The sequence below is a fragment of the Pan paniscus genome, chromosome 3 (genome assembly GCF_029289425.2).
Source record: "Pan paniscus chromosome 3, NHGRI_mPanPan1-v2.0_pri, whole genome shotgun sequence".
Classification (NCBI taxonomy): Eukaryota; Metazoa; Chordata; class Mammalia; order Primates; family Hominidae; genus Pan; species Pan paniscus.
The window spans coordinates 53027113-53045159 of record NC_073252.2 but is presented as its reverse complement, the minus strand read 5'-3'; the positions used below and the strand labels follow the sequence as shown (position 1 = coordinate 53045159).

Below are 18047 nucleotides of genomic sequence, written 5' to 3'. Positions count from 1 at the left end.
CTCTGTTACTTCTTTGTGGTGTGACCTGGTCAAATTACCTGTGTGTCCAAGTTTCCCCATCTATAAAGTGGGAGGTGATAGTAATGGCTACCTTATTGGGTTGTTGTAAGGATTAAATGAATTCACATGTGTATTGCTCCACTCCACAAAAGCTGGTGGAGATGATCATACTCTGGCCTGCCCTCCACTAGATGCTTTTAGATAAGAACAGAGAGAGAATCGTGCTGTGTGAATCACCAGAATGAAGGATGAACTGAAGTGTCTGTGTTCGTTCTCTCTTCCTTTGACTTCAACAAGCAAAACCTGCCTCTCCCAAGGGCTGTTAAGAGGAAATTACAAGATAAAATCCTCAATTTCAAATCAATCTAAAATCTTGTGGAAAAGTTACACATTTCTCACTTAGAAAAGGGTATTAATAACTGTAATTAAAAATTAAGTTTGAAGAACTAAAAGTTGCAAAAGATACCACTAAAGGGATGCGTGCAGTGGCTCACACCTGAAATCCCAGCACTCCGGGAGGCTGAGGTAGGAGGATCATCTGAGCTCAGGAATTTAAGACCAGCCTGGGCAACATAGGGAGACTTCATCTCAACAAAAAATTTAAAAAAAAATTAGCTGGGCATGGTGGCACATGCTTGTGTTTGGTCCCAACTACTCGAAAAGCTGAAGTGGGAAGATCGCTTGAGCCCAGGAGTTCGAGCATATAGTGAGCTATGATCCTGCTCCTGCACTCCAGCCTGGGTGAGACAGTAGGAGCCTGTCTCAAAAAAAAAAAAAAAGATGTAAAATCACTTTGGATATCTTTACTGAATATGAGCCAGTTCCTTCTGAACTGGTCTTCAATGACTGGAAATATTAGTGAGGGCTTGTGGTATCTCTAGTGGACAACTCAACTGGCAGAGGGGCTGGGAATCTGATTCTGTGGATGCTATGGTTCTAAGTTATTTGTAAGTAACTAATTACAGTTATGATTCCTTGGGGTAAGGTTTTATGGCTTCTGTCTTATGTTCCTGATCATTGTTTCCAATGTCAGAGTTCAAAAGCTGGCTCACATCCTAAGACACAATGATATAAGAAGTAGCATTTGTTGAGCCCATTTGCCTGCTCTGGCCCAGGGTGTCAAAACTGCTTCCAGACTCATGTCTGAAGCTAATGTTGCCAATGGCAAAGTTGCTCCTTAGGCTTTCTCTGGGACTAGGCTTTCCAATTTTGGACTGCAGGCTTCACTATAAAAAGCATTTTCCATCATGATCCAGCATACACATTTTGTGTAGTAATGCCTACTCTTAAACTTTTTAACGTACTGGTTAAGACCCACAACTGAGTTGTGATTCATAGTTTCATAAGATGGCTTGTGGTTGGGACTGGATAAGGCAGAGTCATTTAGTGAGTTCTCAGCATTTAGCGTAGCATTACCCAGAGCACATTCTATCAGTGAACTGCCTAAATTTTCCATGATCAGACAAATTTGGAGGATTCTAAGACAATCAAGTTGAATAGATTCTTTTACTGAAGGGCTACTCAGAGCATTTAAGACAAGCAGTAGTTAGCAAACTAGTTATATCAAATCACATGGGAAGCATTTAAAACTAGCAAACTAGTTGCATCAAATGACCTGGAAAGCATTTAAAACTAGACCATTTTGCCTTACCAGACATCCTGAATCAGCCTCTCCAGGACTGAACTTTGGACTCTGTATTTAGGGAAGTGTATGCAACAAAATGTGCCTAGTGACCCTGCTGTATGGCCAAGGTTGAGATCCACCATGCACTGTGAATCTGCTAAAAGGATATCAGGGGCACCATTCTCCCTTCCGTCTTTTGACGTTGGAGCCCCTGTTTTGGAGATCCTTTCTTGAAATTGGTGGTCTCTGGAATACACTTTCGGTGGTGTTTCTATCAAAATTTCCATTGTTTGTTAGAAAGAAGAGGGAGATATATTCATTATTCTAAAATCAACAAAAACTGAGTTTTCTGTAAAATTTCATAAGAGGGATGAGTCATCCTCTACCTTTGGCAATTCTGACCTAAATAATAGTGATCAAGAGTTTATTATAAGCTAATATGCAAAATTTCATGAATTATTTTATAGTTCTGTTATGAGTACACTTCTCTATATCTCCATTGCTATAGATCTTAAACTTGAAGTCCAACTATTGCTATTAATATTAGCCAACACTAACATTGGCCAAGCATGTTTTTATCTTGTAAGATAATGTGAAAGCGAAATGTACCTCTGGAAACTCAAAACACTTGATTGTTCATAAACAGGTACTATTGATAGTGGCAAGGGCAAGAGAACTTACTTTTAATAAACTAATAACCGTGTTAATTATTGAAGTATAAACCAGCCTAATTAATATGTTTTCTTTTTTCGAGATGGAGTCTTGCTCTGTTGCCCAGGCTGGAGTGCAATGGCATGGTCTCAGCTCACTGCAACCTCCAATTCCTGGGTTCAAGTGATCCTCCTGCCCCAGCCTCCCAAGTAGCTGGGATTACAGGTGCTCATCACCACATCCAGCTAATTTTTGTATTTTTAGTAGAGATGGAGTTTCACCATATTGGCCAGGCTGGTCTCGAACTCTTGACCTCAGGTGATCCTCCTGCCTCGGCCTCCCAAAGTGCTGGGATTACAGGTGTGAACCACCATGCTTGGCCTAATACATTTTCTAATACTAAACTAGTTGTGTGGTTCATTATAGATGTGTGTATCTACATGCACGTATGCTCCTATCACCTGAATTTCCTTTTTCTTCGTGTAAATGGACAGATGTAAATGATATGTGGTGGTCTGCATGGTGCCAGGGATCGTGCAGAGTGGCTATCCAGTTTGTAGTCTACACTTTGGATGAATTTAGTCCATGGGAAAGGCAGATATACTGCAGATGGTTAATATACAACAATTGTTGTAGGGAAACTACAAGACAAAGAGAGAAATAGCACTTTATAAAATATCAGCAAATGTTTCTGTGTGTATGTGGGGGTGGCAGTGGGGGTGTATTTTCTTAAGCTGTGTTACCAAAGTGATTTCTCTGTAAATATATTTGTTTTGACTTAGAGATAAAGCTGAGCTGTAGCATTCAATGTAGAATATTGGGCTCTAACTTCCGAGACAGTCAGGAGGAAGATAGAATTGAAAATAAAAATTAAACTTCTCCCTGCTCTATTTACAACTGGTAATATAACTTGAAAAGTAGCAATTTTCTACAGTACCTTTAAAGGTAATGTTGTCTCTTTAGTTTACTTGCTGGGTCTATTTTCCACATTGGGGGCTGGAGGGAGATGAGAGGGGAGGGTACCATTTAGTGGGCACTGACTATATGTTCGATGTTTTATTCCCTTCCCCTCATTTCATTCTCAGGGTCATATCCCTAGAAGGTAAGTGTCACTGTATCCACGTCTTAGACCTTGGAGGCTGAGGGAGGCTGTGCTTTTCTAAGAACAGCCGGTTACTTAGTACGGCCCAAATTCAAATCCGGATCTGTGGGACTCCAGTCCCTCTTCATTTCTCCCCCTATAGCAGGCCTTCTCCATCTTCTCAAATTCTATACCACCTCCACCTCCTCAGCCCAGGTTTTCCTTGTATGAATATATGTAAGATAAAACTTGGCTAGTCAGAGACACACCTTTAGTGCTGTGTCGTGCTTACTGACTGATTTCTAGTTCTTGATGCACTTGTCTTTCCAACCACAGCATAACTAAAAGCAAAACAGTGTCATTCTACTTATGCTTTGATCTGGCAAGCAGCAGCTTTATCTATGTTTTGAAAGTAGATAGGTAGAAATTATGTGAACTGAAATTTCTTAGTATACAATTTCATGATGCTGTCCTTCGTTTGTGGATTTTCAATAGTCTTCAGGAGACATATGAAGCAAAAAGGAATGAATTCCTGGGAGAACTGCAGAAGAAAGAAGAAGAAATGAGACAAATGTTTGTTATGAGAGTGAAGGAGAAAGAAGCTGAACTTAAGGAGGCAGAGAAAGAGGTAAGCCATCTGTCCTGCTTCAAGGGAAAGATTTGTAAGAGAGAGATTTTCTAAATACATCACGCTTTAGAGGACTTCATGATGGTCCAAGTACTTTCTACATGCATTTTGTCACGAGTGACCTGCCAACCTGGCCAGGAAAATGGGTCAGATATTCTCATCCCTGTCTTACAGATGATAAACAGGTTATAAAAGTTAAAACTATTTTTGCAGTCACATACCTAGTTAGCAGCAAAACCGAGACCAAAACTAGATCTTAGGTCTCCAGATCTGATCACATGGCCTGTGTAGCTCTGTGTTTCTTCAATTTACAAGTCTTAAAACATGAGATTTGGGATTCTGCGACTATTATTATCATCTTAGTCTATCAGCCAACTCAGCTAGACTTTGGCAGTGTCTGGGGGACAACGATCTGACACAAAGCCTGCACTCCACATCTGCGCCCATGCTTCTGCCCTCACGGGGCTCGCACTCCCTGCTTCAGCCTTACCTTAGTCCCCTCCCCTGGCCAGATTAACTGCTTCCTAGAAGTTAACATAGATTTATACTATAACATTCATCCCATTGTATTTGAGTGTGTGTGTGTGTGTGTGTGTATGTGCGCTTGTGTGCATAATGTCTATTTCTGCTGGTCAATAATGAGTATCTGAAGTGTTTGACCAATGTCTCTATATGTTTCTAAGTGAAATCATTTAAATAAATTTCCCCATTTTCTTGTTTTAATTTATTTTGTCTAAAAACTACTGAAATTTAGAGGCTATTTAAATAGCTAAGCACTCAAGATGGTTTTGCTGCAGAGAAAGTTGAGCCTTATTTGCTGTTGGCTTCAAGAACCAAGGGGATGCTGGGTAAAAAATCTAAAATTGTCTAGAATTCCTTCCTTTCCTTTTCTTTTTCATTTTCTTTCTTCTTCCTTTGCTTTTCTTCTTCCCCTTCCTTCCCTCAAGGGCCAGAAATTTCCCAACACATTATTTAAGTAGCTAATACATAATGCATATATATATATACACACACACACACACACACACACATATATATACACACACACATATACACACATATATACATACACATATATGTGTATATATATACAAACACATACATGTATGTAGTCATTGTATATATTTCTAAGTAAATGTTTTTTATACATTTCGAAAAAGGACCAGAGGTAAAGAACCACTTTTACCACTAGGGTGAGTTTTTTGTTGGGATCATAATTATTTTTGGCCAGGTGCAGTGGTTCACGCCTGTAATCCCAGCACCTTGGGATGCCAAGGTGGGAGGATCACGAGGTCAGGAGTTCGAGACCAGCCTGGGCAATATGGTGAAACCCCGTCTCTACTAAAGATACAAAAATTAGCTGGGTGTGGTGACGCATGCCCATAATCCCAGCTACTCAAGAGGCTGAAGCAGGAGAATTGCTTGAACCCAGGAGACAGAGGTTGCAGTGAGCTGAGATTGTGTCACTACTCTCCAGCCTGGGCAACAGAGCGAAGGAATTTTTAGTCCCAAGGAGTTCTAGTGTCACAGGAGTCTGGGACTCTGAGGGATGCTCTTCAGCATCCCAGCTCAGCTCCTCCAGGAAGTCAGCAAAATGGTACTTTACACCTGTATTAAAGCCAGTGCAGCCACATGACACATGTTTGTTTGTTTTCTTTTCTTTTGAGACGGAGTCTCTGTCACCCAGGCTGGAGTGCAGTGGTACGATCTCAGCTCACTGCAACCTCCGCCTCCCAGGTTCAAGCAATTCTCTGCCTCAGCCTCTTGAGTAGCAGGGATTACAGGCACCCGCCACCACGCCTGGCTAATTTTTGTATTTTTAGTAGAGATGGGGTTTCACCATCTTGGCCAGGCTGGTCTTGAACTCCTGACCTCGTGATCCACCCACCTCGGCCTCCCAAAGTGCTGAAATTACAGGTGTGAGCCACCGTGCCTGGCCATGTTTTGTTTTTTGAACAGATCCAAAGAACTTTACATCAAAAGGATTTTCATTCCGTTCACCAAGCCTGTTTTCTTTTTCTCTCCAGCTTCACGAGAAATTTGACCTTCTAAAGCGGACACACCAAGAAGAAAAGAAGAAAGTGGAAGACAAGAAGAAGGAGCTTGAGGAGGAGGTGAACAACTTCCAGAAGAAGAAAGCAGCGGCTCAGTTACTACAGTCCCAGGCCCAGCAATCTGGGGCCCAGCAAACCAAGAAAGACAAGGATAAGAAAAAGTAAGCAGGTGTCACCCCCCTGTATCGGGGACCTCTAACAATTTATTCCTCTTGCATGTCTCTACTTTTCCCATTTACAGACTGGAAACTGGTCCTTTACCAGAAAGATAAAAGCAAGTATTTTCTCTACAGTGCAGGGAAGATGATGAAGGTTTTTAAAATTTTTTAAAAGATACACAAAGATTAATTTATAAAACTTTACCACAATTGACCAAGCAATCAGGCCTGGAGGAACCTGTTGTCTCCAGTAGCATCTTCCACACCAACACTAGGAGTCTCAAAGAAGACAGGTTGATGTCTCTTCAGCACCCTCTGAAGACAATTCTCATGACTCTTGATAGAGAGCATCCTAAAATCACAATTGTTAAAATTATTTTCCTATTCTGTGTTGTAAGACTTCGTAAGCCAGTCACTGAAAGTCTCGTTCCCAAAATGAAACATTTGGAAGAGCTGCTAGTGGCCACTAGTTTCCTCTAAATTCACTATGATGAATTGTTTTATTGTGAAATGGGATCCAAATGCCTATCCAGTTGACACCTCTGCCAACCTCAAGCCAAACCTAAACCCACTCATAAAAGGTTTTTTAAAATAGGGTCTTAATGTCATGTGCCAAAGGGTCAGATTCTGCTCTTGAGTTGGTCACTTCCTATGATACTCCAGTAGCAGCTGCCTGAAACCAGTGGGAGATTTAGGCCTCCCTTGACATTCTCCTGTGATTTGAAGCTCTCCTTTGAATCATCATAAAGCCTAGTTTTATGTCAATAGCTATCGGTTTTGACAGGAAGCACGATGGTAAGAATACCACTAACGAAAACCTTTGTGGTGTCTCAATGACAAATATGCAGATGCCACCCTCCTTTGTCTAATGTATGGTGCTTTACGGCAGCTATTTAATATAAAGAAACTCAGAACTTGTTTCAGGAAGTCTTGCTCTTTCGCCTTACATGCCAAGGTTCTAGGGAAAAAGCTGACCATAAGTAAAAACACTGATGCTCAAGCACATAAAGAATTACATTCTTTAAACATAGAGTACATAGGATCAAGTCTCTGCACAGTAATTGAGATGTGTTATAGGGAGAAGTGAGCACAGTGCTATTGTCCACTTAGTCTTGGTGAATGTGCAGTAGGCTCACCCCTAAGGAATCTCATGTTGCCTGCAGTAAAAATAAAAATGGACTGCTACAATGACATACTGAGAGAGTTTTAAATCATGCTTTACAAACTTTGACATTCTGAGCTCTGAGACAGCAGAAAATGTATCACCAGAGCAAGGGAGGAGGCAAATGTTCTGAACAATAATTGAAGTGGTTGTGATTTTATTTGGAGTTGGCACAGATCCAAGTGACCAAAGGAGTTCAAGGCCCAAAATTTAGTTATGCTGGATTAATTCTGAGAGTAACAAGCACATGGATTATAATCTAAGAAAACCCTTTGTAGCTATGCGTGTCAGGAGAGCATCTAACACTAATGGTGATGTTTCCCATGCAGAGACTCAGATTACAGTGACTCTTCCAGTGAAGACAGATGAAAGCCATTTGGCATTGTACCTTTGTTAATCCAAGCTAAACTAACCAAGGATATAGGGGTGTGTATGTGTCTGTGTGTGTGTGTTTGTGTGTATGTACACATACATCTATAGGTATGAATGAGACAAAAAGCTGCTGACTTACAGCTTAGGAAATGCAAAGTCAAGTTTTTCTTTTCACCCTGAGGCACTCAGTGCATAAAGGTTCAAGTTTTAAAACTAAGAATGTTTCCAAAAGACCAGCAATGTTAAAAGAGTATTTTGTGTATACTAGACGTGCCTTTAAGCAATAGAAATTCCAAGAGCTGATCATTATTGTGCCTCCATTTTAGAAAAGTTTATTTAGTAACAAACTTCCCAGTGTAGGGAGGTTTTTCCTTGCCCTTTTGAACATGTTAGGTTATTTTCTTCCTATCCTGGGGCCTTACCAATGTGTAATGCTTTCAAAATTTCTATGAAGCCTGTGTGGATTCTATTTTAGCTTATTTATATATTCTCATTTATTTTGAAGGATATTATACTTAATTTGGTTCAGAGTAGTCGCCAGGTTTTGCACCTGACAATGGCACATATTTTTTGTATAACTTTTTCTAGGTCCTTACCCTTTTCCACACTTTACATTTGTACAGTGAAAGCAACTGCCAGTGGAGGCCTGAAATGTCCAAGAAAAAAAAAAATCACACCTCTTACTGCCAGTGGTAGTGGAGTGTTTTGGTTAGAGGGACCGCAGAAAGACAGTGGCCAGGCTAGACAGAGCAGCACTTTGAAAAGAGCTGGGAAGATGCCTCCTAGCATAGCTGGAACAGATGTGGGAGTTGCCATTCAGGAACTGACTTTGTTATAGGTAGAAAATGAAAAGGCAGATGCTTACTTATTTACCTGCTATGCTTCCACCTCCAAGCCTAACTTAGTTTTTCTAATAGTTTTAAATTCTCTTTTTTCTATTCTAATGACACGCTCCTTTTTTAATGTAGGTAAGGCTTTATACTTCTCCTTGACCTGTAGTGGCATGAGAGTATATAACATTTCCTAAGATGACAGGCAAAGTAGAACTAACCCTGGCACTGCCATTAGCTGGACCCCACCTTCTGCCATCTCTGGCCACGAAGTCACTTTCCTTGTTTGCGGCTATACCACAGTGGTGGGACGCCCAGGGGTAAGTTGGTCAGTGGACAGTGTTCCTCTTTTCTGAAAACTGTCTGCACAATTGCCAGCAGGCATTTGCTGATTAAGATGCAAACAGTTTTAAAATTCATCATTTTAAAACCATACTTGGCATCTAATAACTACAGTTTACCCAACCATCCACTCATCTTTTAAAAAAAAATCGTTTTGATTCTTGCTAAGGAATAAGGTTGCATGTTTTGCAGTTGCCTAAAATTAGACACGTGGACCGTGGGTTTGGCATTACTTTGTACCTAAAAGAGGGGGAAAGCTCCTGGCATTGCTGTAGCTGTAACCATTCCAGTGATTGTCCTTTTTTTCCCCTACCCAACTAGATTAATAGCATGTCCTCCATTCACTATGTAATTTCAATCCCTAAAGTGCTTTAGACCTTTTCTTCAAGTCAGTTGTACAAAGGCATTTATTGTATATTTATTCTCTGACTCCTTCAGCAGCTCAGAAGTGGAAAATGAAGCTCCTATTCAGTACTAATGGGACACCCAAACCTAATAGATAATGGTTTTGTGTTATTTGAGAAAACAAAAGCCAAACAGTAAATCCTCCCACTAGACATGCAGTGGTTTCAAGAAGTCACTTGTGAATTCTAAATTACATACAAATGGAAACTAACCGTATGTCTTTAATTCAGTATTAAATTTTGCTTTTGCTTGTCATGTAGAGTAGCCTTCTCAAATTTTTGGTTTTAATTTCTGTCAATTCCATAATCATTGCATGAGCATTCACCATCACTGAATGCTGGTGCTGTCGCTCCTAATTTTCCTTTCTTTTTAATTTATTATTATTTCTAACTTTTTTGTTTTGTTTTTTAACTTGCAGTGCAAGCTTCACATAAAGCCTGGCAAGCCAAGGATGTTCCCGCATTCACCTGCTTTTGCAGTAATATCGTATCTCTGCCATGTGTGTTCTTTAGTTTTATTTTATTTTATTTTTTTACCCTTCCTCAAACACCAGTAACTATTATTAACTCGTTTTGCTGAATGTTGTTGGGTGGTAGAAAATGATAGAACAAGGGAATAACCGCAAATGCTCTGTGCAGCTGGACTCTGTTTCCGGAAAGTAAATGATTTGCTTTTTATGCCTGTTCTGAATGGCAGCACGAAGCAGGCCTGTTACTTGTATGTCGCTTTGGACAGAGGAAAGTGGGGTAAAATGCTACCTGTACGTCTGACATGAAAACTTCTCACCGCCTCAGCAGCTGAACTAAAAACCTGAATAGCCATGACAAGAGTTTGCATTTTCTTGATGATTCATCTCCATGAGTGCACAATCCCTGAACTCACTGTCTTTTCTCCACACTTGTCCTAAGCCAAGGTAGATTTGTACGTAGACAGACTGGTGAGCAAGCATTATATTTTATTTTTACCCTTGCATGACATTTTCATTTTAATCAATAACATTATTTGGCCTGAGCTTGTGGGTCTGTTCAGACTCTCTCCTCTCATGGTTTGAAACTGCATCTGAATGCCTGCCTTCGATCCTGGCCAAGTTGGAGTAGACTGGTATGAGAAAACTATGATTAGTTCACATTTACTGGTGCATCCTTGATCCTCTCACAGATAGAGGTCTTAAAGGTTGGATCATATAACATTGCTTAGTAGAAGAATCTTCTACTAAGGATGATGGGCTTTCTACAGCCTGCTTACCACTAACAGTAAGGAATCTTTCATAAACACACCTCAGTTTGTTCCCAGTGGGCTTAGAGGGAGGACCTGATGACTGATTCCAGGATACTTGTACTTCTAATAACATTTTTCATGAATCATGAGAAAATTTCCACAGATACTTCCCTTAGAAAATTTGCTATAAACTCTGTATCATTGGTAGCACAAATTTGAGCGAGGCCTTGTCAATTTTAAGGTGGAAATAGGAAGGACCACAACATGACCCGTAAGTCAAGAAGGTAGACATTTCATATCCAGCTTCCTTGCTTAGTCTCCTTTCAGTATTTGGCAATAAAAGAAAGAAGAAATAGAACAGCTGAAGTCTCAAATCATTGTCTGGAATTTTCCTCACCTTGGCTAGCTCCACCTGCTCTTTGTCTAAGGCCCTTGCCTCATCAGGGATTAGAACTGGCCCATATGCCAGAACCTGTACTAAATGCCTAATTTGTATGGAAGAGTGCATATTTAATCTCTTTTCTATACTGCTCCTTTCTGATGCTTATCCTTTCATCTGTGTGATTGTTTTTTCCCCTCTACTAACAAGATCCTCCCAGCTCTCTCTCTACATGTAGAAAGGATAACATTTCTCATGAACCCACTGCCCCTCTGCATTTTCCTCACTGGTTAGAGATTAAGTAAATAGGATAGAATATGCTGCATCTCCCCTGACACACACTTTCTTTTTTGAATGAACAAGTCTCCATTTTGATTTCAGCAAAGATTTTTTCTCCTTTTCTTTGTCCTCAACCATACTTAGAGGAAAGAAGGAATGGTCTTCCATGAACTGATTATGCTTAATTAAGCAAAGTAAGGAAATTAGTTTCGTGGAAGCCTAAACAAAGCTGGAATAGAAACTACACACTAGACACAGCAGTAGTCATAGTCTTCACAGGTTTAGGAGCTACTGGACCAACATTCTTGCTTTTGCTTTTGTTTTTTAAAATAATTCTAGTCTGGAGCTAACTGTGGAGCAGCCAAATAGTAGCTGGCATGTTGATTCAAACCATGGGCTGAATTTGCTCATAGGCTGTGCATCAGACAAAAGCTTGAATATTTGTGTTGTATGCTTGTTCCAACCACCGCTTGTGTGAGCATTTTTGTGGCTTGTACAGAAAGTACACTTTTAAATTGTCTCTTGCATCACTAAAATTTTTTTAAAATGAGCATAACAACGAAAGGCATCCAGCTGACTTTTTGATTCCAAGATTATTGATTGGATTGACTTTTTTGCATTAAATTTTTCCCAGCAAAATAAATCATATGGCGAGTCAGGGAATAAAAAGTCAAAAGAAACAAATAGAAGCTTTTTTTTTTTTTTAAATGTATTGCTTCTGAACTTTTTTCTGCCACTGCTCCCTAGCCCTGTTTAGTTTGTTATTGCTGCTTTTCTTTTTTCTTTCTGTATCTATGCCTTTTTTCACAGTAGTCCTTGGCTCTGCACGGAATAAATGATACCCTCAAATCTAATTGGATGTGCTTTCGCCTTTGCATGTAAGTACGGTAGTAAGAAACCTTTGAGATCTTTCTGACTTTTCAAAATTAGAGAAAGCAAATGGGATGGATAGATTTTTTTTTTCTTTTCAAGGGGGGCAGGAAGGTAATGGTTTGAGTAGCCTTTGTTTAAAAAAAACACTAAATATATTTAAAAGGCCACATTTATATTTTTTTCACAAGAACCACATAATAAATTCCACTTCTTGACCTGAATTTGGAAATCCGAAATTACTAATCCAGGCCAGGTGTGGTGGCTCATACCTGTAATCCCAGCACTTTGAGAGGCCGAGGTGGGCAGATCACTTGAGGCCTGGAGTTCAAGACCACCTTGGCGAACACGGTGAAACCCCGTCTCTACAAAAAATACAAAAATTAGCCAGGCGTGGTGGCACGTGCCTGTAGTCCCAGCTACTTGGGAGGCTAAGTCAGGAGAATTGCTTGAACTTGGGAGATGGAGGTTGCAGTGAGCCAAGATTGCACCACTGCATTCCAACCTGGGTGATGAAGTGAGACTCTCCAAAAAAAAAAAGAAATTATTAATCCCTGCCTGTGCTCTGCATAGCCTCATGGGCATCATTGGATAGCTCAGAGGGCCCTTGATTCTGGCAAGGCAAATAAAGCCAGAATGAGAAATTACCATCTTCTACTAGAGAAAACCAAGAGAAAAATTTTTATGCTAGGATGCCTTTATGACCACTTAATTTTTTAATCTTAGTTTAATGGTCTCTCCCTGGTGCTAACTGCTGACAGTGGCCACCTCTTTTTTGGGGGTTGAGGGGCCTACATAACTAGCTGGCCTTACCCCATATCTTTTGTTCAAACATAATGACCATCTTTTTGCTTCTTCTGAACTTTAGATCTCCATAACACATGTACTGTAGAATGTGATGGAAAAGCATTGATGAGAATTTATTGGCAGTTCAGATTGTGTTTTCCCAACTTAGGCTCTTTATTAATTGGTTAAGGTTTTCTCCAAAAAGGGCATTTCAACAATGGGAATTATTTAATGTAACAGTGGGCACAGATTACTTATCTTCCTTCTCTGCTTTGTGACTCACCAGCAGTAACACACACAATCCACATCTTGTGCACCTCAAATGAACAGACTTGGTTTCCTTGCTTTCTTGACATTTCCATGACTGTTTCACATACAAACTATTGGGTGAGGTTTTTCAGCTGTTACCGACCCACGTCCTGCTGTCTCTGTGTGGTCCTACAAAAACTGTCCATTCCCACCCCTTTGCTTTGCCATTTGCAAGAGTCTGGAATTGTCAGGTCTCAGCTTCGAAAAGTCCTGGTTCCACTGACAGGACACATTCTTTAGTGGGAATTAAGACCTACAAAGTCTAGTTTGTATGTAGGTATGAAGGGAATTTTTTAAATAAATTGAAAAGCTGTGAACAGCATTAGAACTTTGTCTATTTCTTAATTTTAAAATATGCTGATATGCCTTAAACTGTAGTTGTAGATCCTTGTCATTTTGCTGTTTGAAAATAACCAATGTGTTTTCTAAAACTGTCATGTAATCTACTTTCATTGTTAATGCAGAATTGTCATATATGTAAGCTGCATGTTAGACATTTGTCTTTTTTAAACTAAAGTAATTGTATTGATGTGAAGCATATCATTTTTTCAAATATGAAAGTGATCACTTAGCAACATGCTTGGTAATTTGGCATCTGTTAAGGTAGGAGAGTGGTGAACAGGTAATCTATGCATATATCACTAGTGCCAAGACATAAAGCGGGGGAAAATATATTTTTACCCAAACATTATTTGTGTGCCCTTTTTGTGAGTTCTTTTTAGTCACTGCTTGGTTTGCATATGTACACGTGCTTACTGGATAAAAGAAATAGGGATAAGAGTCTCATGCTTTCCTGCCTCGTGTGGTAGACTTCAAATGGCTGCCGTCTGGGTTACACCAGTTTCTCAAAGATACGTGCCATGTGGTGTCCTGTACTTCACATATCATGTTATCACCCTTTTTCCCCCATGCCTGTCCCTGTCCACCCTGCCAATTCATGTGCCTTGGTGCCCAGCTGAGGCATCGTCTTCTTCACTGGCCTCCTCTTCCCTGCTGCCTCTCACCCTCCCGTCGAGCTCGAGGAAGTCACCCCATTAACTGACACACTGCTGTTCTTTCACAGCTTGTTGTAGAGAAGCTCCTTTTCTTTTCTTAAGCCATTAAGAATCAAATTTGAATCTGAACCTTTCTTTTTTCTCTTCTGTAGCTTCTTCTTTATGTAACCATCCTGTTGACAAGCCCTACTCTCTCCTAATGGACATAGAGCATTAGAAGAGCAGGAGCTGTCTGTTCACACGTGTTGGGGAAGAGTTACCTCATTTCCACCATCGCCTCCTGTTCTTTTAAAGTCTGGGTCAAATATTGCACTGCTGTTTGTATTTGTCAATGTCTGCCCATAGTGGATACTGAAGTGACTTACCACTACCAAAAATAGTCATATTCAATAATATTAATTAAAAAGGAAAAAGGAAATTGAGTGAAACAGAAAACGTGGGCCAAGACCCAAGGTCTTGTGCTGGGATCCCCTTGCTTAGAACTATCATGTTCTTGAAGCTGCTGATCCAAGAACTGATGGACTGAAGACAGCGTGTACCCTAACCTGAGGGGGCCACCACACCCAGGGCCCACAAACTTGATCTCATGTAACTCCTGTCCTTTCTGTCCCATGAGCCACATTCTGAACAGCCTGATCAGGATCCTCAACCGTCAGGTCATAAGATCCGAGCAACATTTTCCTTCCTTTTGTTAGTTTTATGGGTTGTTTTGGTGTTTGGGGTTTTTTAAAAAAAAAAAAAAATCATTTGATATTGCATGAACAGAGATGGCTGCAATTTTTTTTCTTTGGAGTGTTCTATTGATACAATGTTTTTATTTTTCAGCTGACCATCTGCCTCTTGAGAGAGAGAGAAGTGGGCATCCTTCCTTTAAATTCAGGAACCACTGTTGTTTTATTTGACTTTTTCTGTTACTTGCATCCCTTATATAAGTTGTTTTGGATTTGGGACTATGTTTTGGGGGAGAAAAACTCCAGTTAGTTCTGTTTTTTGTATTGGTTATTCAGCTTACTTTTGGTATCAAAATTATGCCAGTTTTAAGCTCACTTGAGTGAAGTTTAAGTCACAAGATTCTGTTTAACATGCTTTCCTTGTTTTGGAAACAACCAAAAACTTCCCTTTTTTGTTACAGGATTTTGACCTACAAATCCTAATCATGTTTAAAATGTGCCGGTGTTGGGTAGATGACTTTTCTGCCTCTGGGGTTCAATTTATATTTAAAGATACCTTAAAATAACTTACTGGCCCATCCCTGCCTTTTTATTTGTTGTGAAGCTCTGTACCTTGTGTCCACAGCTTTTTACCAGGACCCATATGTCTTGGACCATGGGAAATGAACCCCAAACAAGTACATGTCTCTTCTCCCAGATAACAGCATCATTAACAATGGTTCTGATTCACATTGTCTTCTCAGAGTTACCTAGTTGGATTTCTCTACAATATCTGCAAAAAAACCTGCTGAGAATCAAAGCATTCAGACTTGATCACTTAAAATAGCATCCATATCCAAACACATACTTCTGCTAGTTGAGTGAGCTCTGATTTCTAATGCTGACCTGTTTGTGATGAGTCAGATTCAGGGCTAGATTACTTTAGTTAGCAGTCACTTCTTGGGGGCAGTTTTCATAGTGAAGGGACAATTTTCAAATCATATGTATTATAAAGCATGGACATATATTGTTATCTTTCAATTTCATTACCTGTTTGTAGATAGGCTTATTTCCATCTTTACTTTTCAGCTCCATAGTAGGTAGATCATAAAAATACCGTTGGTGGCATGAGTTGCCTTTAATCAAGATCCTCAGGAGTGTTCCCCTCTGAATAAGAATGGTAACATATGGTTCCTTTAGACAGTGAAATGAAGAAGCAACAGTCCCTGCCTCTTGAATCACTTGATTCCTGGAAAGAGATTTTTTAGAGCAATTGGATGAACAAGTTGGCAAGCTGCTTTCTTTACTTAGAAACTAAGTAAATGTAAGTAAAGTCAGATACATGTGAGCCATTAAATGACCAAAATGTCAGCATCAAAAGCCATCCCCTTCATTCTACACTATAATCTGTAAGGACAGAAATCTGCTAGTAATGTGACCAGTGGAGTGGGAAAGGAATAGCAGCTCCTTACCAGCTGATGCCAGAGCATGACATCAGTTTTGCAAGTTAAACATGTAGTTCCTGTTGTGTGAGACTACTGTCATCACTACATATAAGTGACTTTATTCTTAAACTCCCTGTTTTGATATTTTAACTTTATTCTATCATTTTAAAAACAAATTCTGCATCAGATTGTAAATATTTTTTGAGCAGTATTTAAAAATCAAATTAGGCAGTATTTAAGTAAGAAATGTATGTCTGTTGTTGCTATTTCCTTTTTTGTTTTTCTATTTTAGCTCCCAGAGTAGAGGAAGTTAATGTGAACCATCTTAATGGGAGGAGTTGGGGAACTGAGAGTATTATCAGTAGGTTAGCCTCAGTCCAGTTACCTAGGGGAACCTGATCATGTACACCTCTGGCCAACTGAGTGCCTTGCCATCTCAATTCCCCTAAGATAGATTGCCATTGATTTGGCATTTTACAATAGGCAGTTCTTTTTCTCTAGTGTTGATAAAACTGGTAGATTTTCTGGCTGACCAAGTAAGGGATGTGAAACCATCTTGGGTATAATTACTAGCAATAAAAATTATTGGCTTATCTCAAACAAGATTGTGGAAAAGCAAAGCAGGGAGAAGTGAGCCATCTAAACCTATTTCCATTGGTAATAGGCTTTTTGTTCTTCATCAATCTTAAACAAATATTAGTTCTTTTCAGATACAGACTCTGCCTTAATACAAGCATAGTCTAGATGGTCTCCTTGAGATTAGCCCAGCACACGTGTAAAGGAGAGATCCAACTTTCTCAATTGTTATGCACTGAGCTGGACAGATAGAAACAGGTCCTCACCCCCAATAATTGACCGAACTTCTTTTCCCGTCAACAGTGCTTATCAAGTTCCTTCTTATTTGGTTATCTATCTATTTATTTATGCATTTATGTATTTATTTATTTATTTATTTTTGGCCCGCTATTGGCCCAGATTATGGGTAAACAGGTCTGGTATCAAACAAATACATGGCTGAGTGCGATGGCTCACACCTGCAATCCCAGCAGTTGGGAGGCTGAGGCCGGTGGATTGTTTGATGTCAGGAGTTTGAAAACAGCCTGACCAACATGGTAAAACCCTGTGTCTACTAAAAATACAAAAATTAGCTAGGCATGGTGGCGCGTGCCTGTAATTCCAGCTACTCAGGAGACTGAGGCAGGAGAATCGCTTGAACACAGGATGCGGAGGTTGCAGTGAGGCAAGGCCGCCCCAGTGCACTCCAGCCTGGGCGACAAAGCACATCTCTGTCTCAAAAAAAAATAATAAAATAAAAAACACAAAAGACTATTAAAGTTTTTTTAAGCCACCTTTAAAACCTTTTGTTTCACAACTGACTTATCTTCCCACCTGGAGACTGACAGTGATGGCAGTGTGGCTCACTTCAGAGTTCCTAGTGCTTGCATTTTTAAGACCACGGTATCTAGTTTTTGCGAAGGATGCCATCTGTCAGGTCAATCTCCAGCAAGCAACTGGCATACCCAGGGCTGGTGAAGGGATTGCTTGTATTAATTTTTTTTTTCTTTGTTGGACTCTCACTCTGTTGCTTAGGCTGAAGTACAGTGGCATAATCACAGCTCACTGCAGCCTTGACTTCCTTGGTTCAAGCAATCCTCCCACCTCAGCCTCCTGAGTAGGTAGGACTATAGACATCAGCAACTATGCCTGGCTAATTTTTTTATTTTTTGTAGGGATGGGGTCTCATGTTGCCCAAGCTGGTCTCAAACTCCCAGCCGCAAGCATTCCTTCCACCTCAGCTGCCCACAATAC

At 40.0% G+C, this 18047-nt stretch overlaps 1 protein-coding gene across 15 annotated transcripts in view; it reads left to right on the top strand.

The window, feature by feature from the left end:
• The window catches only part of SEPTIN11 (septin 11), a 120939-nt gene that overhangs the window by 88038 nt on the left and 14854 nt on the right, over positions 1-18047 (top strand). For 3 of the 15 annotated variants that reach the window (XM_063603549.1, XM_063603546.1, XM_034958615.3), the window contains 3 exons: positions 3852-3984; positions 6012-6199; positions 14969-15380. In XM_063603549.1, the coding sequence (XP_063459619.1) occupies positions 3852-3984; positions 6012-6199; positions 14969-14972 (325 nt within the window). In that variant the 3' untranslated portion in view covers positions 14973-15380. Of the gene's footprint in view, positions 1-525; positions 3985-6011; positions 6200-9725; positions 13840-14295; positions 15381-18047 lie in introns of those variants that run through there. The other 12 variants (XM_063603548.1, XM_034958614.3, XM_003832284.7 and 9 more) reach the window with 9 other exon arrangements.